Below are 27,769 nucleotides of genomic sequence, written 5' to 3'. Positions count from 1 at the left end.
GGAAACGTGAGGGGAGAAAAGGGGCCGGAAAACGTGAGGGGAGAAACTTGAGGGGCGAAAAGGGGCGGGGACATGTGAGGGGAAACGTGAGGGGAAAATGGCGGCGGAACGTGAGGGGGAAAAGAGTACGAAAGGGAAAAGGGTGTGAAGGGAAAAGGGTGGGAATCGTGAGGGGAGAAGGGGAGAAATCGTGAGGGGAAAAGAGAGGGAATTGTGAGGGGAGAAAAGGGCGGGAAACGTGAGGGGGAAAAGGAGAGGGCTGGGTCATCTGAGGGGTTTTGGAGGGTCACTAAGGGACCTCAGGGGATGCTGAGGGATTCAGGGTTGCAGTGAAGGGTTTGGGGTCTTCACACCAAGGAGCTCTGGAGAGCCTGTGGAGAATTTTGGGGGATGATGTTCTGAGATCTCCTCAGCCTGGATTTTCACGGTGAGCCGCCCTCAAATTCCACCCCGAGGAGGGTCTGGGCGGTGGCATCACTCCTAAAATCCCTCCTCCGAAAAGATCGGGCTGTGCCGGGCTGAACTGTGGGGACCCCTCCTCTTAGAGGGTCAGAGGCCTCACCTCCTAATGTTGGGGAGGATTGGAACGGTCTGTGCCTCAGTTTCCCCCTCCGGGTGACAAAGGGGGGCATTCCGTGCCTCAGTTTCCCCCTGCAGGTGACATGAGGGGATTCCGTGCCTCAGTTTCCCCCTGCAGGTGACATGAGGGGGGATTCCGTGCCTCAGTTTCCCCCTGCAGGTGACATGAGGGGATTCCGTGCCTCAGTTTCCCCCTCCGGGTGACATGAGGGGATTCCGTGCCTCAGTTTCCCTCTCCGAGTGACATGGGGAGGGGTCCGTGCCTCAGTTTCCCCCTGCAGGTGACAAAGGGAGGGGATTCCGTGCCTCAGTTTCCCTCTCCGAGTGACATGGGGAGGGGTCCGTGCCTCAGTTGACCCCTGTAGGTGACAAAGGAGGGGATTCCGTGCCTCAGTTTCCCCCTGCAGGTGACATGAGGGGATTCCGTGCCTCAGTTTCCCTCCGCCTCCCGGACCCTCCCCCCTCACGTCACGGGTGGGGGAGGGGCCGCAGGTGTCACCGCCAGCCCTCGCGACACCGGGGGGGACACGATCGGTGACACCCGCGGGGGGGGGGACGGGACCCCCAGAGACCACCCGGGACCCCCTGAACCGCGCCCGGGACCCCAAAAAAATCACCCGGGACCCCCAAAACCCCCGCGGCGATGGCTGAGGGGGAAGGAGAGGACGATGTGCAGTTCCTGCGGACGGTGAGAAGCTGGGGAAAGTGGGAGATACTGGGAGAAATTGGGAGAAAACTGAGAGGGAAACTGGGAGAAATTGGGTGGGGGGTTACTGGGAGGGAAATTGGGAGAAACTGGGAAAAATTGGGAGGGATACTGGGAGGGAAATTGGGAGAAACTGGGGGGGATACCGGGAGGAAACTGGGAGGGAACTGGGAGAAATCGGGGGGATACTGAGGGGAAACTGGGAGAAATTGGCGGGGAATACTGGGAGCAAACTGGGAGGGAACTGGGAGAAATTGGAGGGGATACTGGGAGGAAACTGGAGGGGATCAGGAGGGGAAACTGGGAGAGATTTTGGAGGAATGCTGGGAGGAATGTGGGAGAAATTGGAAGGGAGACTGGGAGATACTGGGAGGAAACTGGGGGGATTGGAAGGGCGGTACTGGAGGGGCTGGTGGGAATACTGGGGGGGGAAATTGGGAGGTACTGGGGAGGAACTGGAGGAATTGAGGTGGAAACTGGGAGAACTGGGACGGGATACTGGGAGATACTGGGTGAGAAACTGGGAGAAGTGGGAAAAACTGGGAGAAGTGGGAGAGAAGGACTGGGGGTACTGGGACGGGATACTGGGAGAGGAAACTTGGGGGATTTGGGGAGCAGAGCTGGGGGTACTGGGAGAGTTGGGAGGGGAAACTGGGAGATACTGGGAGAGGAAACTGGGAGATACTGAGAGAAGATACTGGGGAGACTGGGAGAGGAAACTGGGGGGACTGGGAGATACTGGGATGAACTCGGAGGGAGACTGGGAATACTGGGAGCTATTGGGAAGACTGGGGAGTGAAACTGGGGATACTGGGAGATACTGGGGAGGGAAACTGGGGATACTGGGAGATACTGGGATAAACTGGGGATACTGGGAGATACTGGGGAGGGAAACTGGGGATACTGGGAGATACTGGGATAAACTGGGGATACTGGGAGATACTGGGGAGGGAAACTGGGGATACTGGGAGATACTGGGATGAACTGGGGATACTGGGAGATACTGGGGAGGGAAACTGGGGATACTGGGAGATACTGGGATGAACTGGGGATACTGGGAGATACTGGGGAGGGAAACTGGGGATACTGGGAGATACTGGGATAAACTGGGGATACTGGGAGATACTGGGGGGGACTGGGGATACTGGGATGAACTGGGATGAACTGGGAGGAGCCCTGGGAAGGAGGGGGGGGTCACCCCACCCCTCCCCCCACCTGTCCCGGGCTCCCAAAAAAGCAACACGGGGGGGGGGGGAGCAGCTGCTGTGGGGGGAGGGGCGACACCAGATCCCCCCCAAGGGGGTCGGGGAGGGAGGGGGGGAAGGGGGGGGGGGGCGTCCCAGTTGCTCTGTCCCAGTTTCTCCCAGTTTGGCCTCAAAATGAGGCTGGGGGGGAGGGGGGCAAAGGGGTGACCTTGGTGTGGTAGGGGGGGGGGAAACGCTGAGCTCAGCAGATTTTTGGGGGATTTTTGGGGACGGGGAAACTGAGTCACGGAGCCCTCCGCCTCCCCCCCCATGGCATCCCCGGCCCGCGGGTGGAATCCGCCCCTCCCCCACCCCCAATTTGGGGGGGCCCCGAGTGATGGGAGCAGGTGGGGGGGGGAAGGGGAGCCCAACTCCTTGGGGCGGGGGGAAGGGGGGTGCTGACCCCCCCTAAAGAGGGTCTGGGGGTACCCAAGGGGTCCTGCCCCCCCCCAAAAAGGGGTTTGGGGGTACCCAAGGGGTCCTGATTTTGGGGTTCTGGGGGATATTCGGGGGTCCTGGGGTGTTTTGGGGGGTTATTTTGGGATTCTGCATTTTTGGGGGGATATTTTGGGGGTTTTGGGGGGAAATTTTGGGGTTCTGGGGATATTTTGGGGTCCTGGGGATATTTTGGGGTATTTGGGGGATATTTTGGGGTGCTGATCCCCCCCAGTCTGTCTCCCAGGTTAATGAGGTGGTCCTGCAGTAATTTTGGGGTTTCATTTTGGGGTGCTGAACCCCCTTTTTCCCCCCCAGGACGACGAGGTGGTCCTGCAGTGCCACCCCACCCCTCAGGGACATAATGGGGAATTTTGGTTGTCCTGAGGGATATTTTAGGGTTCTGGGATTTTTCTGGAATTCTGGTGGATATTTTGGGGTTCTGGTGGATATTTTGGGGACATTTTGGGGTGCTGAACCCCATTTTTTGCCCCCAGGACGACGAGGTGGTCCTGCAGTGCACCACGACGCTGCTGAAGGAGCAGCTCAAGCTCTGCCTGTCGGTCGAGGGCTTTGGGAACCGCCTGTGCTCCCTGGAGCCCACCTCCAACGCACAGGTGAGACCCCTCCCCGCCTTCGGGGGGACCCCCAAAATTCGGGGGAGGCTGGGGGGACCCTGGAGACCCCAAGTTTGGGGAGTTTTGGGGGATTTTTGGGGATCTGAGGGAGGATTTAGGGGCTGGGATAGACTTGAGCCCACCTCCAACGCACAGGTGAGACCCCTCCCCACCTTCGGGGGGACCCCCAAAATTCGGGGAGACCCCCAAAATTCGGGGGAGGTTCTAGGAGCTTGGGGAGACCCCAACGTTTGGGGAGTTTTGGGGGACTTTTGGGGGATTTTTGGGGATCTGGGGAGGATTTAGGGGTGGGAGACTTGAGTCCAACGCTTAACAGGGTGAGACCCTCCCTGCCTTGGGACAACCGGGAGACCCCAAAATTCGGGGAAGGTTTTAGGAGGTTGGGGAGACCCCAAATCTGGGGGGTTTTGGGGAGGCTGAGGGAGGGTTTAGGGGCAGGTACAGCCGAATTTTTTGATGAAATTTCAGAATTTTGTTGGAGTTCCGGATGCTTAAAATTTTTGACTAAATTTTCTGTATTTTGCATAAAATTATAAATTTATAATATTAATGTATAAATATACAGTACTATTGTGCAATATATCTTATATATAAAATGTATCATTTGTTTTTTATATTAGTTTTTATTTTGAATTACTTTTTTATGTCATTGTATTTTGTTATTTTAGTATTTTAATACGTGATATATATGTTAAAATAGTAAAATACTAAAACAGTAAAATAATAGTATTTTACTATTTTAATATATAATATATATTATACAAATAAGATACTATTTTAATATATAGGATATACTATATACATAAGATACTATTTTGTTTACATAGTATACAATATATATTAGATACTTATATTTAACAAAAATATGTTTAATATAATGCATGTGTGCCATATATTTATATTAAAAGTCACCTATTAGTAACTAATAATAATAACAAAGAATATACTAATAATTAATAATAACTTTAACAAGGAAATTTTTTTTGTTGAAGTCTGGGGCCACAGGGAAACGGGGGGCTGGGGCTCAAAACACTTCAAACGGACCTGGGCTCCCACAAAAAAGGGCGGGCCCAAAATCCCAGAAAAAAAGAACACGAGGTGGGTCTGGGGTCCCACAGGGGCTCTGGGGGGCGCTACAGGTGGGTCTGGGGTCCATGCCGCTCTGGGGGCACTAGAGGTGGGTCTGGGGTCCCACAGGGGGTCTGGGGGGCGCTAGAGGTGGGTCTGGGGTCCCACAGGAAATTTGGGGCTTACAGGTGGGTCTGGGGGTCCCACAGGGGATCTGGGGGCACTAGAGGTGGGTCTCCCACGGGGTCTGGGGCCCCAGAGGTGGGTCTGGGGTCCCACAGGGGTCTGGGGGGCTAGAGGTGGGTCTGGGGTCCCACAGGGGCTCTGGGGGGTGCTAGAGGTGGGTCTGGGGTCCCATAGGGGGTCTGGGGGGCGCTAGAGGTGGGTCTGGGGTCCCACAGGGGGTCTGGGGGGCGCTACAGGTGGGTCTGGGGTCCCACAGGGGGGGGCGTTACAGGTGGGTCTGGGGTCCCACAGGGGCTCTGGGGGGCGCTGCAGGTGGGTCTGGGGTCCCACAGGGGCTCTGGGGGGCGCTACAGGGGTGGGTCTGGGGTCCCACAGGGGATCTGGGGGCGCTAGAGGTGGGTCTGGGGTCCCACAGGGGTCTGGGGGCGCTACAGGTGGGTCTGGGGTCCCACAGGGGATCTGGGGGGCGCTACAGGTGGGTCTGGGGGTCCCACAGGGGGGGGCGCTAGAGGTGGGTCTGGGGTCCCACAGGGTCTGGGGGGCGCTAGAGGTGGGTCTGGGGTCCCACAGGGGGCCTAGAGGTGGGTCTGGGGTCCCACAGGGGACTGGGGGCGCTAGAGGTGGGTCTGGGGTCCCACAGGGGGGCGGGGGCTACAGGTGGGTCTGGGGTCCCACAGGGGTCTGGGTGGGGGCTACAGGTGGGTCTGGGGTCCCACAGGGGCACAGGTGGGTCTGGGGCACTACAGGTGGGTCTGGGGTCCCACAGGGGCTGGGGGGGCGGTGGGGCGGGGGTCCCATAGGGGGGTCGGGGGGCGCTAGAGGTGGGTCTGGGGTCCCACAGGGTCTGGGGGCTACAGGTGGGTCTGGGGCCCAGAAATTTGGGGGGCGCTAGAGGTGGGTCTGGGGTCCCACAGGGGTCTGGGGGGCACTAGAGGTGGGTCTGGGGTCCCACAGGGGATCTGGGGGGCGCTACAGGTGGGTCTGGGGTCCCACAGGGGTCTGGGGGGCACTAGAGGTGGGTCTGGGGTCCCACAGGGATTTGGGGCGCTACAGGTGGGTCTGGGGTCCCATAGGGGTCTGGGGGGGCACTAGAGGGGTCTGGGGTCCCACAGGGGCTCTGGGGGGCGCTACAGGTGGGTCTGGGGTCCCACAGGGGCTCTGGGGGGCGCTACAGGTGGGTCTGGGGTCCCACAGGAAATTTGGGGGGCGCTACAGGTGGGTCTGGGGTCCCACAGGGGGTCTGGGGGGCGCTACAGGTGGGTCTGGGGTCCCACAGGAAATTTGGGGGCGTTACAGGTGGGTCTGGGGTCCCACAGGGGTCCTGGAAGGGGTTTTTGGGGTCCTTTTTGGGGTTTTAGGACCCTGTGGGGTTCCAGAGGAGTTTTTGGGGTCCCTTTTGGGGGTTTTAGGATCATATGGGGTTCCAGAGGAGTTTTTGGGGTCCTTTTGGGGTTTTAGGACCCTGTGGGGTTCCTTGCAGAGTTTTTGGGGTCCTTTTTGGGGGTTTTAGGATCCTGTGGGGTTCCAGAGGAGTTTTTGGGGGGGTTAGGATCCTGCAGAGACCTGAAAATTCTGAGATTCCTTTAGGAGTTTTTGGGGTAATTCCGGGGTTCCTTGCAGAGTTTTTGGGGCCCTTTTGGGGGGTTTTAGGATCATATGGGGTTCCCAGAGGAGTTTTTGGGGTCCTTTTTGGGGTTTTAGGACCCTGTGGGGCTCCCAGAGGAGTTTTTGGGGGGGTTAGGATCCTGCAGAGACCTGAAAATTCTGGGATTCCTTTAGGAGTTTTTGGGGTAATTCCGGGGTTCCTTGCAGAGTTTTTGGGGCCCTTTTTGGGGTGGGGGTTCTGGGGTGTCCCTGGTGTTTTTGGGGGGGGTCTCAGCCCCCTTGTGACCCCCCCCTCTTCTCTCCCCCCGCCCACCCAGGGGGTCGATCTGGATAAGTGGGTAGGTGCCACTGTGGTGTGGAGACCCCAAATCCTCATCCTCACCTTCATCACGCCCTTCCTCATCCTCCTCCTCCTCCTCCTCCTCACCCACCCCCCAAATTTTGGGGGGCTCTGCCCATCCCGCATGGAGCCAGGGGTCCGGGTGTGCCCCCTCCCCCCCCAATCCCATCCATCCACAGCCCCCCAAATTCCGCATGGACCCCAAAGTGTGAGCGCGGGGGGGGAGGAGCATGGGGGGACCCCAAAAAGGGGAGACCCCCAAAGGGGGATCCCAAAAAGGGAGATCCCCCCCCATGAGCATGGAGGGACCCCAAAAAGGGAGATCCCAAATCCCCCCATGAGCATGGAGGGACCCCAAAAAGGAGATCCCAGATCCACCAGGGATCCCAAAAATTCGGAGACCCAGACGTGGGGTGACCCCTGAAATTTGGGATCCCAGTTTGGGGGAACCCCAGAAGGGAGGATCTCAAATCCACCGGGGGAACCCCAAAAAGGGCGGTTTCAAATCCACTGGGGATCCCAAAAAACTGGGGACTCAGACACGAGGTGACCCCCAAAATTTGGGATCCCAGTTTGGAGGAAACCTCAATATGGGGGTGAACCCTAAAAAGGCAGACCCTCAATATTAAGGGGATCCCAAAAGTGGGACCCCGAATTTGTGGGGATTTCAATGGGGTGACCCCAAAATTGGGGATCTCGACATGGGGTGACCCCACTGGGGAGTGGGACCCTGAAATTGGGGACCCCAATATCAGGGGAGTCCTCAATTTGGGGGGGATCCCACCATGAGGGGGACCCTGACACGAGGGGGGGTCCAAGGCACAGTGCACCCCAAAACAAGGGGGGTGCAATGCACAGGAGACCCCAACAAGGGGAGACCCCAAAACAAGGGGGGGCCCCACAACAAGGGGGAGGACCCCAAAACAAGGGGGAGACCCCAAAACATGGGGGGACCCCAAAACAATGGGGCAGCGATGCACAAGGAGTTGTATCTGAAACACGGAACCCACAGGGTTTTTTTTTGGGGTTCAAGGTGTTTTTTTGGGGGGTCCAGGAGGCCTCAGGGGATTTTGGGGTCCCCTCCTTGACCCCCCTGTGCCCCCCAAGTCCTCTCAGGGTGGGGGACACCGGACGCTGCTCTACGGCCACGCCATCCTGCTGAGACACTCTCACAGCGGCATGGTGAGTCTGGGGGGGCTCTGGGGGGTTTTGGGGGGCCGTGAGGGTTTTGGGGGGCTCGGGGGCATTTTGGGGACCCCCATAACCGCGTGTCCCCCCCCCAGTACCTGAGCTGCCTGACCACGTCCCGCTCGGTCACCGACAAACTGGCCTTCGACGTGGGGCTGCAGAAGGATGCAGCAGGTAAAGGGGGGACCCCGAGGGTTCCTGGGGTCCCGCCAGGTGTGGGAGGTTGGTTTTGGGGTGTTTTGGGGTGTTCTGGGGAGTTTTGGGGTCTGATTTGGGGTGTGTCCCCCCCAGGTGAGGCGTGCTGGTGGACGATGCACCCGGCGTCCAAGCAGCGCTCGGAGGGGGAGAAGGTTCGGGTGGGAGACGACCTGATCCTGGTCAGCGTGTCCTCGGAGAGATACCTGGTGAGAGGGGACACCTGGGGACACCTGGGGACACCTGGGGACATGAGGGGATCGGGGCAAACATGGGGACATGGGGATCCCCCCACACCCTGACCTGATCCTGGTCAGCGTGTCCTCGGAGAGATACCTGGTGAGAGGGACACCTGGGGACACCTGGGGACACCTGGGGACGTGAGGGGACACCTGGGGACATGAGGGGATCGGGGCAAACATGGGGACATGGGGATCCCCCCACACCCTGACCTGATCCTGGTCAGCGTGTCCTTGGAGAGATACCTGGTGAGAGGGGACACCTGGGGACACCTGGGGACACCTGGGGACGTGAGGGGACACCTGGGGACACAAGGGATCTCCTGACCCGATCCTGGTCAGCGTGTCCTTGGAGAGATGCCTGGGGACACTGGGGACACGTGTCCCACCCGTGTCACACCCGTGTCCCACCCGTGTCCCACCCGTGTCCCACCCGTGTCACACCCGTGTCCCACCTGTCCCAGCACCTCTCCACGGCCTCGGGGGAGCTCCAGGTGGACGCCTCCTTCATGCAGACCCTGTGGAACATGAACCCCATCTGCTCGGGCTCCGAGGAAGGTGACACCTGAGGCACCCCAAATTTGGGTGGGTGGGTTGGGGGGGTCCTTTAGGGTGTCCCCAACACCCTGACCCCCCCCGTCCCCAAAATGTCCCCTCAGGGTTTGTCACCGGCGGCCACGTCCTGCGCCTGTTCCACGGCCACATGGACGAGTGCCTGACCCCCACGGCCCCCGAGCAGGGCGAGGAGCGCAGGTGGGGCTGTCCCCAATTTGTCCCCAGTTTTGGGGTGGGGGGGGACATTTGTAGGGTGTCCCCAACTGGCTGTGACCCCCCCTTTGTCACGTCCCAGCAGCGTTGTCAACTACGAGGGTGGCGCCGTGTGCGCCCACGCCAGATCCCTGTGGCGCCTGGAGCCCCTGCGCATCAGGTAGGGGGACAGCAAAGGGACACGGGGGGGACACGGGGTGTCACCACCCCCAGGGACACTGGGGACACTCTGTGGGGTCTCCCCAGGGGAGGTTTGGGGTCCTGGAGTGACCCCAAGATGTGTTGCTATGTCATCGTGTCCTGTCCTGGTGGTGTCACCTGTCAGCATCTCCTTGTGTGCCTGTGACACATCTGGATGTCCTCAGCCTGTGTCCTCTGTGTCACCTCATGTCCTCATGACCCATCCTACGTCCCCTGTGTCCCCATCCCCGTGTCCCCTGTGTCCCACCCATGTCCTTGTGTCCCCATCCCTGTGTCCCCATCCCCGTGTCCCCTGTGTCCCACCCATGTCCTTGTGTCCCCATCCCTGTGTCCCCATGACCCATCCCATGTCCCCTGTGTCCCCATCCCCGTGTCCCCATGACCCATCCCCGTGTCCCCATGACCGTCCCATGTCCTTGTGTCCCCATCCCCATGTCCCCTGTGTCCCACCCATGTCCCCTGTGTCCCCATCCCCGTGTCCCCATGACCCATCCCCGTGTGTCACCCCATGTCCCTGTGACACCTCTGCATGTACTCAGCCTGTGTCCCCTATGTCACCTCACGGTCCTATGACCCATCCCGTGTCCCCGTGACCCCTGCCCATGTCCCAACCCCCCTGGTGACATCAGTGTCCCTTCCCTGTGTCCCTCAGCTGGAGCGGGAGCCACCTGCGTTGGGGACAGCCCTTCCGCCTGCGCCACGTCACCACCGGCCGCTACCTGGCGCTGACCGAGGCCACCGGGCTGGCCATGGTGGAGGCCACCGCGGCCAACACGCGCGTGACCACCTTCTGCTTCCGGGCCTCCAAGGTGGGAGTGTCACCTGGGTGTCCCCAGCCTGCTCCTGGACCCTGGTCTGGTCCCTGTCCCCATCCCTGTCCCCATCCCTGTCCCCATCCCTATCCCCATCCCTGTCCCCACTGTGAGCATGGCCACCTTCTGCTTCCGGGCCTCCAAGGTGGGAGTGTCACCTGGGTGTCCCCACCCTGCTCCTGGTCCCTTTTCTGGTCCTTGTCCCCACCGTGAGCGTGGTCACCTTCTGCTTCCGGACCTCCAAGTTGGGAGTGTCCCCTGGATGTCCCCACCCTGCTCCTGGACCCTGTTCTGGTCCCTGTCCCCATCCCTGTCCCCACCATGAGCGTGATCACCTTCTGCTCCTGTATTTCCAACATTTCTGGGAATGTCACCTGGATGTCCCCAGCCCTCTCCTGGTGTCTGTCCTGACCCTGTCCTGGTCCCTGTCCCTGGGAATGTCACCTGGATGTCCCCAGCCCTCTCCTGGTCCCTGTCCTGACCCTGTCCTGGTCCCTGTCCCTGGGAATGTCACCATGATGTCCCCAGCCCTCTCCTGGTGTCTGTCCTGACCCTGTCCTGGTCCCTGTCCCTGGGAACGTCCCCATGATGTCCCCAGCCCTCTCCTGGTCCCCGTCCTGACCCTGTCCTGGTCCCTGTCCCTGGGAATGTCCCCATGATGTCCCCAGCCCTCTCCTGGTCCCCACCCAGACCCCGCTCCCTCTCCTGACCCCCGCTGTGCCCCCCGGCCCCGCAGGAGAAGCTGGAGACGACCCCAAAACGGGACATCGAGGGCATGGGGCCCCCCGAGATCAAGTACGGGGAGTCCCTGTGCTTCCTGCAGCACAGCAACAGCGGCCTCTGGGTCACCTACGCCGCCCCCGACCCCAAGGCCCTGCGCCTCGGGCTGCTCAAGAGGAAGGTGGGACCCCAAAACTGCCTGGGGGGGTCCCCAAAATCACCTCTGGGGGGAGTTTTGGGGAGTTTGTTGGGAGCTTTAGGGGGTTTTGAGAGCTCCAGGAGGCACTGAGATGGATCTAGGAGGGCTTTTCAGGGGTGTTTGGAGTGTTTGAGGAGGTCTTTGGGGTTTAGGAGGATCTTTAGGGTCCCCCAAATCACTGGGGGGGTCCCCAGAATCCCCTCTGAGGGGGCTTTGGGGGGTGTTTGGGGGGTTTTAGGGGGTTTTGAGAGCTCCAGGAGGCACTGAGCTGGGTCTTTGGGGTGTCTTTGGGGGATGTTTGGGGTCTTTGGGGTGTAGGAGGATCTTTGGGCTCTTTTGGGGTCCTCAGAACCTTCTGGGGTGTCTCTGGGGAGGACTTTTGGGGACTTCTGAGGCATTTTGGGACTCTCAGCAGCACTGGCATGGCTCTGGAGAGACTGCAACATTTTTTGGGGTGTCTTTGAGAGTTTTGGGTTCGCTGTGAGTTCGAGGGGTTCTCTGTGGGTTCTGGGGGGGTCTCTGTGTTCTGGGGTGCCCTGTAACCCCCCCTGTACCCCCCAAGCCATCCTGCACCAGGAGGGGCACATGGACAACTCGGTCTCTGTGGTTTCTGGGGGGGTCCCTTTGGATTCTGAGGGGTCTCTGTGGGTTCTGGGGGGGTCTGTGTGGGTTCTGGGGGGTCTCTGTGTTTGGGGGTGCCCTGTGACCCCCCCCTTTGCCCCCCCAGGCCATCCTGCACCAGGAGGGGCACATGGACGACGCGCTGGGGTCGCTATGGGTTCAGGGGGTTCCCTGTGGGTTTGGGGGGTTCCCTGCGGGTTCGGGGGTGTCTCTGTGGGTTCTGGGGGGGTCTCTGTGTTTGGGGGTCCCCTGTGACCCCCCCCTTTGCCCCCCCAGGCCATCCTGCACCAGGAGGGGCACATGGACGACGCGCTGACCCTGAGCCGCTCCCAGCGCCAGGAGTCGCAGGCGGCTCGGATGGTCTTCAGCACCACGGGGCTCTACGGGGCCTTCATCAGGTCTGGGGGGGCCTGGGGGGTGTCCTGAGGGGGTTCTGGGGGGGTCCTGGGGGTCCATGGGAGGGTCAGAACCTCCTGAACCCATAGCATAGACTCCTGGGGGTCTCAGAACCTCCTGAGGGTCCTGGGGATGATCTTCAGCCCCACGGGGCTCTACGGGGCCTCCATCTGGTCTGGGGGTCCCGGTGTGGTCCTGGGGAGGTTTGGGGGTCTTGTCAGGGTGGTCCTGATGGTCTGACCCCCCCTCCCCATCCCCAGGAGCCTGGACAGCCTCCAGGGCCGCCCCCGGGGGTCTCCGCCGCCCCCCCTGCCCATCGCGGGCGTGATCCTGAGCCTGCGGGACCTGATCGGGTACCTGGAGCCGCCGCCCCCCGAGCTGCGGCACGAGCAGCGCCAGGGCCGCCTGAGGGCGCTGCGGGCCCGCCAGAGCCTCTTCCAGCAGGAGGTGCGACCCCCGGGACCCCTCCCCAAAGCCGGGAGGGGCTAAACTCGGGCTCAGGGGGGCTAAACTCGGGCTTAGAGGGGTTAAACTCGGGGTTAGAGGGGTTAAACTCGGGCTTAGAGGGGTTAAACTCGGGCTCAGAGGGGTTAAAGCTGAGCCCCAGGGGAGTCTGGGGGCATTATGGGCCCGCCAGAGCCCCTTCCAGCAGGAGGTGCGACCCCCGGGACCACCCCCAAATCCGGGAGGGGCTAAACTCGGGCTCAGGGGGTTAAAGTCGGGGTTAGAGGGGTTAAACTCGGGGTTAGAGGGGTTAAACTCGGGCTTAGAGGGGGTTAAACTCGAGCCCCAGGGGTTAAAGCTGAGCCCCGGGGGGGGCATATGGGCCGCCAGAGCCTCTTCCAGCAGGAGGTGCGACCCCCGGGACCCCTCCCCAAATCCGGGAGGGGCTAAACTCGGGCTCAGGGGGGTTAAACTCGGGCTTAGAGGGGTTAAAGTCAGGGTTAGAGGGGTTAAACTCGGGCTCAGAGGGGTTAAACTCGGGCTCAGAGGGGTTAAACTCGGGCTTAGAGGGGTTAAAGCTGAGCCCCAGGGGTAGTCTGGGGGCATTATGGGCCCGCCAGAGCCCCTTCCAGCAGGAGGTGCGACCCCCGGGACCACCCCAAATCCGGGAGGGGCTAAACTCGCACTCAGGGGGGCTAAACTCGGGCTCAGGGGGGCTAAACTCGGGCTTAGAGGGGTTAAAGTCAGGGTTAGAGGGGTTAAACTCGGGCTCAGAGGGGTTAAACTCGGGCTTAGAGGGGTTAAACTCGGGCTTAGAGGGGTTAAAGTCAGGGTTAGAGGGGTTAAACTCCCGGCTCAGGGGTTAAACTCGGGCTTAGGAGGGGTTAAAGTCAGGGGATTTAGGGGGTTAAACTCGGGCTCAGAGGGGTTAAACTCGGGCTTAGAGGGGTCTTCAGGGCAGGAGGGGTTAAACTCGGGCTCAGAGGGACCCGTCCTAAACTCTGGGAGGTTAAACTCAGGCTTAGAGGGGTTAAAGTCAGGGTTAAATATTTAAATTCGGGGGGATTTTGGGGGCATCACCAGGTCTGGGTGATCCAGGGAGCCTCTTCCAGCAGGAGGTGCGACCCCCGGGACCCCCTCCCCAAATCTGGGAGGTCACACTGGGGTCGTAGAGGTCTTGGAAAGTGTCCCAGAATTGGGGGGGGGGGATCACAGTCTGGGGGTCCCGGGGGGGCTCTGCGGGGGTCTCACAGCCCCTCCCCGGCCCGCAGGGGATGCTGACCCTGGTGCCAGTTTGGGGGTCCCAGTGTGGGGGTCCCAGGATACTGGGGGTGCCTCAGGGTGTTTAGGGGGGTCTCAGGGTGGGTGTCCCAGTTTGGGGGTTTCAGTTTGGGGGTCCCAGTTGGGAGGTCCCAGTGTGGGGGTCCCAGGATGCTGGGGGAGGTCCCAGGGTGGGTGTCCCAGTTTGGGGGTCCCAGTGTGGGGGTCCCGAGGGTCCCAGTTTGGGGTCTGACGCCCCCTCCCCGGCCCGCAGGGGATGCTGACCCTGGTGCCAGTTTGGGGGTCCCAGTGTGGGGGTCCCGAGGGTCCCAGTTTGGGGGTCCCTGTGCGCGCTCCCCCGGCCCGCAGGGGATGCTGACCCTGGTGCCAGTTTGGGGGTCCCAGTGTGGGGGTCCCGAGGGTCCCAGTTTGGGGGTCTGACGCCCCCTCCCCGGCCCGCAGGGGATGCTGACGCTGGTGCTGAGCTGCATCGACCGCCTGAGCGCCTACAGCACCGCGGCGCAGTTCGGGGAGGCCGCGGGCGAGGAGGCGGCGGCCGCCTGGAAGGAGATCGTGAACCTGCTCTACGAGCTGCTGGGTGCGGCTGGGGGGCGGTTCTGGGGCGCTGGGGGGCAGTTCCGGGAGGCTGGGGGGCGGTTCTGGGGGGCTGGGGGGCAGATACGGCGGGTTATGGGGCAGATGTGGGTGCTATGAGACAGGGGCTATGGGACAGATATCAGTGCTATGGGGCAGATATGGGTTCTGTGGGGCAGAAGTGGGTTCTATGGGGCAGATGTGGGAGTTATGGGGCAGATGTGGGTGCTGTGGGACAGGGGCTATGGGGAAGATGTGGGTGCTATGGGACAGGGGCTATGGGGCAGATGTCACTGCTACGGGGCAGATGTGAGTTCTGTGGGGCAGGGGTTATGGGGCAGATGTCAATGCTATGGGGCAGACGTCACTGCTATGGGGCAGATGTGGGTTCTGTGGGGCAGATGTGGGTGCTATGGGGCAGATGTGGGCGCTGTGGGGCAGAGCTATGGGGCAGGGCTGACCCCCCTGTGCCCCCCAGCCTCGCTGATCCGGGGGAACCGAGCCAACTGCGCGCTCTTCTCCACCAACCTGGACTGGCTGGTCAGCAAACTGGACAGGCTGGAGGCCTCCTCGGGTCAGTGGGGCGGCCCTGGGGGGCTCCTGTGGGGCTGGGGTCTCTCTCCGTGGGGCTGGGGTCTCTCTTATGGGTCCGACCCCTCGCCGTGGGGCTGCTGGGTTTCTCTCGTGGTGCTGGTGCTGCTTCTATGGGACATCTTCAGGGCGCTGGAGACCCTGAAGGTTCCTGTGGGTCTGGGGTCCCTCCCGTGGGTCTGGGGGCCCTCCCGCTGTGGGTGTGACTGTGCTGTGGGTCTGGGGTCCCTCCCGTGGGTCTGGGGGCCCTCCCGCTGTGGGTGTGACTGTGCTGTGGGTCTGGGGTCCCTCCCGTGGGTCTGGGGTCTCCCCCCCGTGTCTGTGACCCCCGTGCTGCCCCCTCCCCAGGCATCCTGGAGGTGCTGTACTGGGGTCCCTCCTGTGGGTCTGGGGTCTCCCCCCCGTGTCTGTGACCCCCCGTGCTGCCCCCTCCCCAGGCATCCTGGAGGTGCTGTACTGGGGTCCCTCCCATGGGTCTGGGGTCTCCCCCCTGTGTCTGTGACCCCCGTGCTGCCCCCTCCCCAGGCATCCTGGAGGTGCTGTACTGGGGTCCCTCCCATGGGTCTGGGGTCTCCCCTGTGTCTGTGACCCCCGTGCTGCCCCCTCCCCAGGCATCCTGGAGGTGCTGTACTGGGGTCCTTCCCGTGGGTCTGGGGTCTCCCCCCCGTGTCTGTGACCCCCCGTGCTGCCCCCTCCCCAGGCATCCTGGAGGTGCTGTACTGCGTGCTGATCGAGAGCCCCGAGGTGCTGAACATCATCCAGGAGAACCACATCAAATCCATCATCAGCCTGCTCGACAAGCACGGCCGCAACCACAAGGTGCGTGTGCCCAGGTGTGGGCACAGGTGTGCTCAGGTGTGTGCTCAGATGTGTGCCCAGGTGTGTGCCCAGGTGTGTGCACAGGTACACATCAAATCCATCATCAGCCTGCTCGACAAGCACGGCCGCAACCACAAGGTGCGTGTGCCCGGGTGTGTGCCCAGGTGTGCTCAGGTGTGTGCTCAGATGTGCCCAGGTGTGCCCAGGTGTGGGCACAGGTGTGTGCTCAGGTGTGCCCAGGTGTGTGCCCAGGTGTGCCCAGGAGTGTGCCCCAGGTGTGTGCCCAGGCGTGTGCCCCAGGTGTGCCTTCAAGTGTGTGCCCAGGTGTGACCCCAGGTGTGCCCAGGAGTGTGCCCAGGTGTGCCCAGGCGTGTGCCCAGGTGTGTACCCAGGTGTGTACCCAGGTGTCCCCCCAGGTGTGCCTTCAGGTGTGTGCCCAGGTGTGTACCCAGGTGTACTCAGGTGTGTGCCCGGGTGTGCCCAGGTGTGTGCCCAGGTGTGCCCTCAGGTGTGTGCCCAGGTGTGTGCCCAGGTGTGCTCAGGTGTGTGCCCAGGTGTGCTCAGGTGTGTCCCCAGCCGTCCCCAGCCATCCCCAGGTGTTCTCAGGTGTCTCCAGCCATGCCCAGGTGTGTGCCCAGGTGTGCTCAGGTGTGTGCCCAGGTGTGCCCCCAGCCATCCCCAGGTGTTCTCAGGTGTCTCCAGCCATGCCCAGGTGTGTGCCCAGGTGTACTCAGGTGTGTGCCCGGGTGTGCCCAGGTGTGTGCCCAGGTGTGCCCTCAGGTGTGTGCCCAGGTGTGTACCCAGGTGTGTGCCCAGGTGTGTGCCCAGGTGTGCTCAGGTGTGTGCCCAGGTGTGCCCCCAGCCATCCCCAGGTGTTCTCAGGTGTCTCCAGCCATGCCCAGGTGTGTGCCCAGGTGTGCTCAGGTGTGTGCCCAGGTGTGTGCCCAGGTGTTCCCAGGTGTCTCCAGCCATGCCCAGGTGTGTGCCCAGGTGTGCTCAGGTGTGTGCCCAGGTGTGCCCCCAGCCATCCCCAGGTGTTCTCAGGTGTCTCCAGCCATGCCCAGGTGTGTGCCCAGGTGTGCTCAGGTGTGTGCCCAGGTGTGTGCCCAGGTGTTCCCAGGTGTCTCCAGCCATGCCCAGGTGTGTGCCCAGGTGTGCTCAGGTGTGTGCCCAGGTGTGCCCCCAGGTGTGCCCAGGTGTTCTCAGGTGTCTCCAGCCATGCCCAGGTGTGTGCCCAGGTGTGCTCAGGTGTCCCCTCCATGCAGGTGCTGGACGTGCTGTGCTCGCTGTGCGTCTGCAACGCCGTTGCCGTGCGCTCCAACCAGAACCTGATCACCGAGAACCTGCTGCCCCGCCGCGACCTGCTGCTGCAGACCGGCATGGTCAACTACGTCACCAGGTGGGGTGGGGGTCCTGGGGGGCTTCAGGGGGTCCTGGGGGCTCTGGGGAGGGGAGTTGTGGGGTTTTGGGGGTATTTGGGGAGCCTGGAGGTGATTGAGCTGCACCTGGAAGCTCTTGAGGTGCTCCTGGAGGTCCCTGGGTGCCTTTGGGATGGGATTTGGGGTCCTCAAGGTGGGATTTGGGGTTCTCAAGGTGGGAGTTGGGGTTCCTGGGGTGGGATTTGGGGTTCTCAGGGTGGGATTTGGGGCTCTCAGGTTGAGATTTGCGCCTCTCAGGGTGGGATTTGGGGATCTCAGGGTGAGATTTGTGTTCTTGGGGTGCAATTCGGGGTTCCCAATGAGGTGTCCCCGTTCCCCGGCAGCGTGCGCCCCAACCTGTTTGTGGGCACGGCGCCGGGCTCGACACAGTTCCTCATGGTGGGATTTGGGGTTCTCAGGGCGGGATTTGGGGTTCTCATGGCGGGATTTGGGGTTCTCATGGTGGGATTCGGGGTTCTCAGGGCGGGATTTGGGGGTTCTCAGGGCAGGATTTGGGGTTCTCATGGGGATTTGGGGTTCTTAGGGCAGGATTTGGGGTTCTCAGGGCAGGATTTGGGGTCCTCATGGTGGGATTTGGGGTTCTCAGGGCAGATTTGGGGTTCTCGGGCGATTTGGGGTTTTAGGGGGATTTGGGGGTTCTCAGGTTTGGGGTTCGGATTGGGGTTTCAGGGCAGGATTTGGGGTTCTCATGGCGGGATTTGGGGTTCTCAGGGGGGATTTGGGGTTCTCAGGGCAGGATTTGGGGTTCTCGTGGTGGGATTTGGGGTTCTCAGGGCAGGATTTGGGGTTTCTCGGGGCGGGATTTGGGGTTCTCATGGTGGGATTTGGGGTTCTCAGGGCAGGATTTGGGGTTCTCATGGTGGGATTTGGGGTTCTCAGGGCAGGATTTGGGGTTCTCATGGCGGGATTTGGCCAGGTGTGGGGATTTGGGGTTCTCTGCGATTTGGGGTCTCATGGGGGATTTGGGGTTCTCATGGTGGGATTGGGTTCCATGGGGACGTTGGCGGATGGGGTTCTCTGGGGGATTTGGTCTCAGGGATTGGTGGATTGGGGTTCTCAGGTGTTGATTCGGCCAGGGTGCGATGGCGGCAGGGAGGGTTCATGGGGGATTCAGGGGGTTCTCTGGTGGGATTTGGGGTTCTCAGGGCGGGATTTTGGGGTTCTCATGGGGATTTGGGGTTCTCAGGGGTTGGGGTTCATGGTGTGGGATTTGGGTTCTCAGGGGTGGGATTTGGGGTTCTCATGGGATTTGGGGGGTTCTCGGGCAGGATTTGGGTCTCATGGTGGGATTGGGGGTTCTGGGGATTTGGGGGTTCTCGGGATTTGGGGTTCTCAGGCAGTTGGGTCTCATGGTGGATTTGGGGGGTCTCATGGTGGATTGGGGTTCTATGGGGTTTGGCTCGGGTTTGGTTGGGATTGATGGTTCTTGGTCAGTGGTGGTTAGGGGATTGGGGTTGGGCTTGGTGGGATTTGGGGTCCAGGGGGTGGGGCGATTTGGCTCATGGTGGGATTTGCCAGGATTGGTCTCTGGGGGGCCGGGGATTGGGGGGATTTGGGGGTCTCAGGCGGTTGGCACGGGCGGTGGTTTCATGGCGGCGCTCTGGTGGGATCTGGGTTCTCATGGTGGATTGCGGGTGGTCCAGTGGGAGATTGGTTAGTGGGGCCCCCCATGTCCGGGCGGCTTGGGGCGGGGCGGATGGGGGGAGTGGTCGCGGTATAAGAGTGGCCCATTTGGTTGAGGACATATTGTGGGACCGCTGGGTCCCTCTGGGACTGGGCGGGGACCAGCCTGGGACCACCCTGGGACCACTCTGGGACCCGGGGGCAACGGCGGGGGACTCAACCTCTGGGCCCTGGGACCACCCTGGGACATCCCTGTGACCCCCTGGGACCACTCTGGGACCACCTTGGGACCACCCAGGACCATTCTGGGACCACCCTGGAACTCCCCGGGTCCACCCTGGGAACCCCCTGGGACCACCCCAGGTCCGCCCTGGGAATGCCCTGGGACCACCCTGGGTCCACCCTGTGACCCCTCTGTCCCCCTCTGTCCCCCTCTGTCCCCCTCTCTCCCCCTCTGTCCCCTTCAGGGGGTGTCCCCAAGGCCGTGGGGTCACCCCAACGCCGCGCTCTGGCCGAAGGGGACGTGGTCAGCTGCTGTCCCCCGTGACCCCTGTGACCCCTCTGTCCCCTCAGGCGGGGTCCCCAAGGCCGTGGGGTCGCCCCAACGCCGCGCTCTGGCCGAAGGGGACGTGGTCAGCTGCTGCCTGGACCTGGGGGTCCCCAGCGCCTCCTTCCGCCTCAACGGGGCCCCGGTGCAGGGGGTCCTCGAGGGCTTCAACCTGGACACCCTGTTCAGCCCCGTGGCCAGCTTCTCGGCGGGGGTCCGGTGAGGGGGGGGACACCCCAAAACTGGGGGGTGGGAGCCCTAAAAGGGGCTGGGAGCCCTGAAATGGGGCTGGGATCCCTAAAGTGAGGGGTGGGACCCTTAAAGTTGCGGCTGGGACCCCTAAAGTGGGGGATTCGAGGGTGCTGGGACCCCTAAAGTGGAGGGTGGGAGGGGGCTGGGACTCCTAAGGTGGGCTGGGAGGGGGCTCCGGTTCCTGCTGGGGGGCTTCTGTGGGGTCTGTGGGGTTTCTATGAGTCTGTGTCTCACTCTGGGGTTTCTATGGGTCCAGGTCTCACCCTGTCCCCCCAGGCTCCGGTTCCTGCTGGGGGGCTTCTGTGGGGTCTGTGGGATTTCAATGGTGTCTGTGGGGTTTCAATGATGTCACTCTCACTCTGGGGTCCCCCCCCGTCCCCCCAGGCTCCGGTTCCTGCTGGGGGGCTTCTGTGGGGTCTGTGGGGTTTCTGTGGGTCCAGCTCTCACTCAGTGTACCCCCGTCCCCCCCAGGCTCCGGTTCCTGCTGTGGGGGTTCTGTGGGTTCTGTGGGGTCTGTGGGGTTTCTGTGGGTCCGGCTCTCACTCAGTGTACCCCCCATCCCCCCCAGGCTCCGGTTCCTGCTGGGGGGTTTCAATGGGGTTCTGTGGGGTTTCAATGGGGTCTGTGGGGTTTCTGTGTGTCCGGCTCTCACTCAGTGTACCCCCGTCCCCCCCAGGCTCCGGTTCCTGCTGGGGGGCCGGCACGGCGAGTTCCGTTTCGTGCCCCCTCCGGGCTACGCGCCCTGCGCCGAGGCGCTGCTGCCCCGCGAGCGGCTGCGCCTGGAGCCTCTCACCGCCTACCGCGGCTCGGCCGGGCCCGGCGCCCGCAGCCTGCTGGGGCCCAGCCGGGCCCTGCCCCACACCGCATTCACCCCCTGCCCCGTGGACACCTGCCAGGTGCGCGGGGGACGGCCGCGCGGGGGGGGCGAGACGGGGGCTCGGGGGTGTGGGGGGGATCGGGGGGGGGCGGGGTGGGGTGGGGGGGGGGGGGGGTGGGGGGGATTTGGGGGATGGACGTGGGATTTGGGGGGATTTGGGGGTGTGGAGGGGGGATTTGGGGGGATTTGGGGGGATGGAGGTGGGATTTGGGGGGATTTGGGGGGGGGGGGATTTGGGGGGATTTGGGGGGATGGAGGTGGGATTTGGGGGATTTTGGGGGGTGTAGGTGGGATCTGGGGGGATGGACGTGGGGTTTGGGGGGATTTGGGGGGATGGACGTGGGGTTTGGGGGTGTGGAGGGTGGATTTGGGGGGATAGAGGGGGGATTTGGGGGTGTTTTGGTGGGATTTGGGGGGATGGAGGTGGGATTTGGGGGGATTTGGGGGTGTGGAGGGGGAATTTGGTGGGATTTGGGGTGTGGAGGGGGGATTTGGGGGTTTGGAGAAAGTAGAAGGGGATTTTGTGGGGCTTGAAGGGGAATTTGGGGTGAGATTGGGGTGGTTTTGGGGGAGTTTTGGGGTCCAGCACCCCCTTTTTCCCCAACCCAGATCGTGCTGCCCCCGCACCTGGAGCGGATCCGGGAGAAGCTGGCGGAGAACATCCACGAGCTCTGGGCCCTGACCCGCATCGAGCAGGGCTGGACCTACGGGCCTGTGAGTGGGGCACCCCAAAATCCCCCTGGGCACCCCAAAATCCCCTGGGCACCCCAAAATCCCCTGGGAAACCCAAACCCCATAAAAACCCCAAACCCACCCTGAGCTCTGTGCCCTGACCCGCATCGAGCAGGGCTGGACCTACGGGCCTGTGAGTGGGGCACCCCAAAATCCCCCTGGGCACCCCAAAATCCCCTGGGAAACCCAAATTCCCCTGGGAAACCCAAAATCCCCTCTTGGAACCCCAAAATCCCCTCCTAGAACACCAAAATCCCCTTGGGAACCCCAAATCCCCTATTTGGTGTCCTTGAAGGGTCCCCAGATTGAGCTCCCTTTTTGGGGCTCCCTAAGTTGGGGTTACCCCTTCTTGGGATCCCTTTTTTGGGGTTCCCCAAGGTTTGGGTCCTTTGGGAGGTGATCCCGTGGGGTGCTTTTGATGGATCCTTTGGGATTTTCCGGTTCGGGTCGGTTTTTGGGGGGTCCCTGGCTGGATTTTGGGGTGTCCCGGTGCTCAGGAGGTGTTTTTGGGGTGCCCCAGGTCCGGGATGACGTGCAGCGCCTGCACCCCTGTTTGCTGAGCTTCCACAGCCTCCCCGAGCCCGAGCGCGGCTACAACCTCCAGATGTCGGGGGAGACCCTCAAGTAAGGGGGGCACTGGGGAATTCGGGGGTCGCCCCCTCTTTGGGGAACCCCTGGGAATGGGGAAGTGGGTTTGGGGAGGAATCACCCCAAAACCGAGGGGGTTTGGGGTTCCCCTCTGAGCCTGGGGGTGGTTTTGGGGTCACCTCAGACTGGGGGGACTTTGGGGTGGGTTTTGGGGTTCAGATGGTTTTGGGGTCACCCCTCACCTCAGACTGGGGGGGACTTTGGGGTTCAGATGGTTTTGGGGTCACCCCTCACCTCAGACTGGGGGGATTTTGGGTGGTTTTGGGGTTTGGATGGTTTTGGGGTCACCCCTCACCTCAGACTGGGGGGATTTTGGGTGGTTTTGGGGTTCAGATGGTTTTGGGGTCACCCCTCACCTCAGACTGGGGGGACTTTGGGGTTCAGATGGTTTTGAGGTCACTCCTCACCTCAGACTGGGGGGACTTTGGGGTGGGTTTTGGGGTTCAGATGGTTTTGGGGTCACCCCTCACCTCAGACTGGGGGGACTTTGGGGGTTCAGATGGTTTTGGGGTCACCCCTCACCTCAGACTGGGGGGATTTTGGGTGGTTTTGGGGTTCGGATGGTTTTGGGGTCACCCCTCACCTCAGACTGGGGGGATTTTGGGGAGTTTCGGGGTTCAGATGGTTTTGGGGTCACCCCTCACCTCAGACTGGGGGGACTTGGGGGATTTTGGGGTTCCCCACTTTGGGGTGTGACCCCAGAACAGGCTGAGGTTTTGGGGTCCCCCCTCATCCTGAGCCGCCTGGAGTTGGGGGTGCTGGATTTGTGGGTAGGGGGGCTTTGAGGAGGGCTCAGAGATTTGGGGGTGCTGATTTTTTGGGGCGTCCCCAGGACGCTGCTGGCCCTGGGCTGCCACGTGGGGATGGCGGACGAGAAGGCTGAGGAGAACCTGAAGAAGATCAAACTGCCCAAAACGTGGGTCTGGGGGGGCTGGGGGTCCCGGTTTGGGGGGGCTGGGAGGGGTTGGGGGGTCCCAGTTTGGGGGGGTGGTCTCTGTAGGGGATCCCAGTTTGGGGTCCTTCAAAGAAAGTCCCAGTTTGGGGATATCCCAGTTTGAGGACCATTGAGGTTTGATGGGTTCTCTGTGAGTTGGGGGTCCCGGGGTGCCCTGTGGGGGTCCCACAGGTGTCCCACAGGTGTGTCCCCCCCTGCCCAGGTGCACCATGTCCAACAGATCAAGGTTGGGTTGAGGATGTCCCAGTTGGGTTGAGGACGTCCCAGTTGGGTTGAGGATGTCCCAGTTGGGTTGGGACGTCCCAGTTGGGTTGAGGATGTCCCAGTTGGGTTGGGACGTCCCAGTTGGGTTGAGGACGTCCCAGTTGGGTTGAGGATGTCCCAGTTGGGTTGAGGACGTCCCAGTTGGGTTGAGGATGTCCCAGTTGGGTTGGGATATCTCAATTTGGTGACCACTGAGGACGTTTGGGGTCCCAATGGGTAGGGGCAGTTCTGGGGGTCCCGGGGTGCCCTGGGGGCGGTCCCACAGGTGTCCCACAGGTGTGTCCCCCCCTGCCCAGGTACACCATGTCCAGCAGGTAAAGGTTGGGTTGGGGATATCCCAGTTTGAGGACCATTGAGGAGGTTTGATGGGTTCTCTGTGAGTTGGGGGTCCCGGGGTGCCCTGGGGGGGGTCCCACAGGTGTCCCACAGGTGTGTCCCCCCCTGCCCAGGTACACCATGTCCAACGGGTACAAGCCGGCGCCGCTGGACCTGTCGCACGTGCGGCTGACGCCGGCCCAGCTGACCCTGGTGGATCGCCTGGCCGAGAACGGCCACAACGTCTGGGCTCGGGACAGGGTGCAGCAGGGCTGGACCTACAGCACCACCCAGGTGGGGACCCTGGGGACAGCACCGAGGGACCCCCACCCGCCCCTGACACCCCCAAAAACCCTTCTGCATCCCTGTGGTGTCATTGTCCTGTGCCCCCACGGCCGTGTCCCCGTGTCCCCAATCCCAAGCCCAGTGTCCCCATGTCCCCACACCTCTGGGGTCCCCGTGTCCCCATGGCCGTGTCCCCATGTCCCCACACCCCTGGGGGTGTCCCCGTGTTCCCATGGCCGTGTCCCCATGTCCCCAATCCCAAGCCCAGTGTCCTCATGTCCCCACACCGCTGGGGGTGTCCCCACATCCCTGAGCTCGGTGTCCCCGTGTCCCCATGGCCGTGTCCCCATGTCCCCACACGTCTGGGGGCGTCCCCACGCCCCTGAGCCCGGTGTCCCCATGTCCCCACACCCCAAACCCTGTGTCCCCGTGTCCCCATGGCTGTGTCCCCGTGTCCCCATGGCTGTGTCTCCATGTCCCCCATGGCTATGTCCCTATATCCCCCATGGCTGTGTCCCCATGTCCCCTCACCCCAAGCCCAGTGTCCCCATGTCCCACGGCTATGTCCCTATATCCCCCATGGCTGTGTCCCCATGGCTGTGTCCCCATGGCTGTGTCCCCATGTCCCCTCACCCCAAGCCCAGTGTCCCCATGTCCCCATGGCTGTGTCCCCATGGCTGTGTCCCCATGTCCCCTCACCCCAAGCCCAGTGTCCCCATGTCCCATGGCTGTGTCCCCATGTCCCCATGGCTGTGTCCCCATGGCTGTGTCCCCATGTCCCCTCACCCCAAGCCCAGTGTCCCCATGTCCCCATGGCTGTGTCCCCATGTTCCCCATGGCTATATCCCTATATCCCCCATGGCTGTGTCCCCGTGTCCCCATGGCTGTGTCCCCATGTTCCCCATGGCTATATCCCTATATCCCCCATGGCTGTGTCCCCATGGCTGTGTCCCCATGGCTGTGTCCCCGTGTCCCCCCATGGCAGTGTCCCCATGTCTCCATGGCTGTGTCCCCGTGTCCCTCATGGCTGTGTCCCCATGTCCCCTGGCTATGTCCCCACGTCCCCACGCTGTCTCCGTGTCCCCAGGACATCAAGAACAAGCGGAACCCTCGGCTGGTCCCCTACAACCTGCTGGACGAGGGGACAAAGGCCACCAACCGCGAGAGCCTGTGCCAGGCCGTGCGGACCCTGCTGGGCTACGGCTACAACATCGAGCCCCCCGACCAGGAGACGCGTGAGTGGGGGGCTCGGGGACGCTCTGGGGACATTTGGGGACGTTTGGGGACATTTGGCAGCTGGTGGTACCGTTTGGGTGCCGTTTTTGGGGTCTCTGTGTCCCGTTTTGGGGTCCTGACCCCTCTGTCGCCCCCAGCCTCATATGGTGTCCCCTTGAGGGGTCCCGACACCCCCCAGCCATGGCTGTTGGTGTCATTTGGGTGCCATTTTTGGGGTTCCATGTCCTGTTCTGGGGTTCCATATCCCATTTTTGGGGTCTCTGTGTCCCGTTTTGGGGTCCTGACCCCCCTGTTCTCCCCCAGCCTCGCATGGTGTCCCCTAGAAGGGTCCTGGCACCCCCTGACTGCGGCTGCTGGTGCTGTTTGGGCGCCATTTTTGGGGTTCCTTGTCCCATTTTTGGGCTTCCTTGTCCCATTTTTGGGGTTCCTTGTCCCATTTTTGGGCTTCCTTGTCTCTTTTTTGGGGTTCCCTGTCCTGTTTTGGGGGGCTGACCCCCCTGTCCCCCCAGCCTCGCAGGGTGCAGTTCCCGGGGGTCCCCGTGCCCCCCGGCCGCGCCTGTTCTGCGCCAAGCGGGGCTCTCTGGGTGCTGTTTGGGTGCTGTTTTGGGGCTCTCTGGGTGCTGTTTGGGTGCTGTTTTGGGGCTCTCTGGGTGCCGTTTTTGGGCTCTGGGTGCTGTTTGGGTGCCATTTTTGGGGCTCTCAGGGTGCTGTTTTTTGGGCTCTCTGGGTGCTGTTTGGGTGCCGTTTTTTGGGCTCTCTGGGTGCTGTTTGGGTGCTGTTTTGGGGCTCTCTGGGTGCCGTTTTTGGGCTCTGGGTGCTGTTTGGGTGTCATTTTTGGGCTCTCAGGGTGCTGTTTTTGGGCTCTGGGTGCTGTTTGGGTGCTGTTTTTGGGCTCTGGGTGCTGTTTGGGTGCCATTTTTGGGCTCTCAGGGTGCTGTTTTCGGGGTGCTGACCCCCGTGTCCCCCCCAGCCTCGCAGGGTGTCCCCCGGGGTCCTCGCCGGGCTCTCCGGGCGCTGTTCGGGCTCTCAGGGTGCCGTTTTTGGGCTCTCTGGGTGCCGTTTTTGGGCTCTCTGGGTGCCGTTTTTGGGGCTCTCTGGGTGCTGTTTGGGTGCTGTTTTGGGGCTCTCTGGGTGCTGTTTGGGTGCCGTTTTTGGGCTCTCAGGGTGCTGTTTTGGGGCTCTCTGGGTGCCGTTTTTGGGGCTCTCTGGGTGCCATTTGGGTGCCATTTTTGGGCTCTCTGGGTGCCGTTTTTGGGGCTCTCTGGGTGCCATTTGGGTGCCATTTTTGGGCTCTCTGGGTGCCGTTTTTGGGCTCTCTGGGTGCTGTTTTGGGGCTCTCTGGGTGCTGTTTTTGGGGCTCTCTGGGTGCTGTTTTTGGAGGCTCTCTGGGTGCTGTTTTTGGGCTCTCTGGGTGCCGTTTTTGGGCTCTCTGGGTGCCGTTTTTGGGGCTCTCTGGGTGCCGTTTTTGGGGCTCTCTGGGTGCTGTTTGGGTGCCATTTTTGAGGGTTCCATGTCCCATTTTCGGGATGCTGACCCCCGTGTCCCCCCCCAGCCTCGCAGGGTGCAGTTCCCGGGGCCCCCCGGCCGCGCCTGTTCCGCGCTGAGCGCGGCTCTCTGGGTGCTGTTTTTGGGGCTCTCTGGTGCTGTTTTTGGGCTCTGGGTGCTGTTTGGGTGCTGTTTTGGGGCTCTCTGGGTGCCGTTTTTGGGGCTCTCTGGGTGCTGTTTGGGTGCTGTTTTGGGGCTCTCTGGGTGCCGTTTTTGGGGCTCTCTGGGTGCTGTTTGGGTGCTGTTTTGGGGCTCTCTGGGTGCCGTTTTTGGGGCTCTCTGGGTGCTGTTTGGGTGCTGTTTTGGGGCTCTCTGGGTGCTGTTTTGGGGCTCTCTGGGTGCCGTTTTTGGGCTCTCAGGGTGCTGTTTTGGGGCTCTCTGGGTGCTGTTTTGGGGCTCTCTGGGTGCTGTTTGGGTGCTGTTTTGGGGCTCTCTGGGTGCTGTTTGGGTGCTGTTTTGGGGCTCTCTGGGTGCCGTTTTTGGGCTCTGGGTGCTGTTTGGGTGCCATTTTTGGGTTCTCAGGGTGCTGTTTTTGGGCTCTGGGTGCTGTTTGGGTGCTGTTTTTGGGCTCTGGGTGCTGTTTAGGTGCTGTTTTGGGGTTCTCAGGGTGCTGTTTTCGGGGTGCTGACCCCCGTGTCCCCCCCAGCCTCGCAGGGTGTCCCCCCCGGGGGTCCCCGCGCCCCCCGGCCGCGCCTGTTCCGCGCCGAGCGGGGCTCGGCCGTGCGCAGCGGCCGCTGGTATTTCGAGTTCCAGGCGGTGACGGCCGGGGAGATGCGCGTGGGCTGGGCCCGGCCCGGGCTCCGGCCCGACACCGAGCTGGGCGCCGATGACATGGCCTTCGTCTTCAACGGGCACCGGGTGAGCCTGGGGACACACCCGGGGGACACGGGGACACGTGGGACACTCAGGGATATGTGGGGACATGCAGGGACACGCGGGACACTCAGAGACACATGGGGACATGTGGGGACACGAGGGGACACTCAGGGACACTCAGGGATATGTGGGGACATGCGGGGACACAAAGGGACACTCAGGGACATGTGGGGACATGCAGGGACACAAAGGGACACTCAGGGACACGTGGGGACACGTGGGGACACTCAGGGATATGTGGGGACAGGCGGGGACACAAAGGGACACTCAGGGATATGTGGGGACAGGCGGGGACACAAAGGGACACTCAGGGATATGTGGGGACAC

General features: G+C 62.1%; 1 protein-coding gene across 1 annotated transcript in view; it reads left to right on the top strand.

Annotated features, from left to right (window-relative positions):
• Positions 1 to 1,081: 1,081 nt before the first annotated feature.
• Positions 1,082 to 27,769, top strand: part of RYR1 (ryanodine receptor 1) — an 84,780-nt gene continuing 58,092 nt past the window's right edge. The window contains 26 exon segments of the mRNA XM_030970389.1: positions 1,082 to 1,267; positions 3,462 to 3,653; positions 6,779 to 6,799; positions 7,909 to 7,983; positions 8,085 to 8,163; positions 8,281 to 8,393; positions 8,888 to 8,981; positions 9,083 to 9,176; positions 9,277 to 9,351; positions 10,045 to 10,201; positions 10,941 to 11,105; positions 12,021 to 12,142; positions 12,401 to 12,587; positions 14,307 to 14,442; positions 14,917 to 15,012; positions 15,730 to 15,848; positions 17,114 to 17,247; positions 17,611 to 17,665; positions 19,378 to 19,676; positions 20,386 to 20,605; positions 21,196 to 21,300; positions 21,839 to 21,942; positions 22,799 to 22,882; positions 23,635 to 23,794; positions 24,873 to 25,020; positions 27,213 to 27,424. Coding sequence (XP_030826249.1) covers positions 1,223 to 1,267; positions 3,462 to 3,653; positions 6,779 to 6,799; positions 7,909 to 7,983; positions 8,085 to 8,163; positions 8,281 to 8,393; positions 8,888 to 8,981; positions 9,083 to 9,176; positions 9,277 to 9,351; positions 10,045 to 10,201; positions 10,941 to 11,105; positions 12,021 to 12,142; positions 12,401 to 12,587; positions 14,307 to 14,442; positions 14,917 to 15,012; positions 15,730 to 15,848; positions 17,114 to 17,247; positions 17,611 to 17,665; positions 19,378 to 19,676; positions 20,386 to 20,605; positions 21,196 to 21,300; positions 21,839 to 21,942; positions 22,799 to 22,882; positions 23,635 to 23,794; positions 24,873 to 25,020; positions 27,213 to 27,424 — 3,291 coding nt within the window. The 5' untranslated portion in view covers positions 1,082 to 1,222.

This window comes from Camarhynchus parvulus, unplaced genomic scaffold (genome assembly GCF_901933205.1).
Source record: "Camarhynchus parvulus unplaced genomic scaffold, STF_HiC, whole genome shotgun sequence".
NCBI lineage: Eukaryota > Metazoa > Chordata > Aves > Passeriformes > Thraupidae > Camarhynchus > Camarhynchus parvulus.
This window is presented reverse-complemented; position numbering and strand designations above follow the sequence as displayed.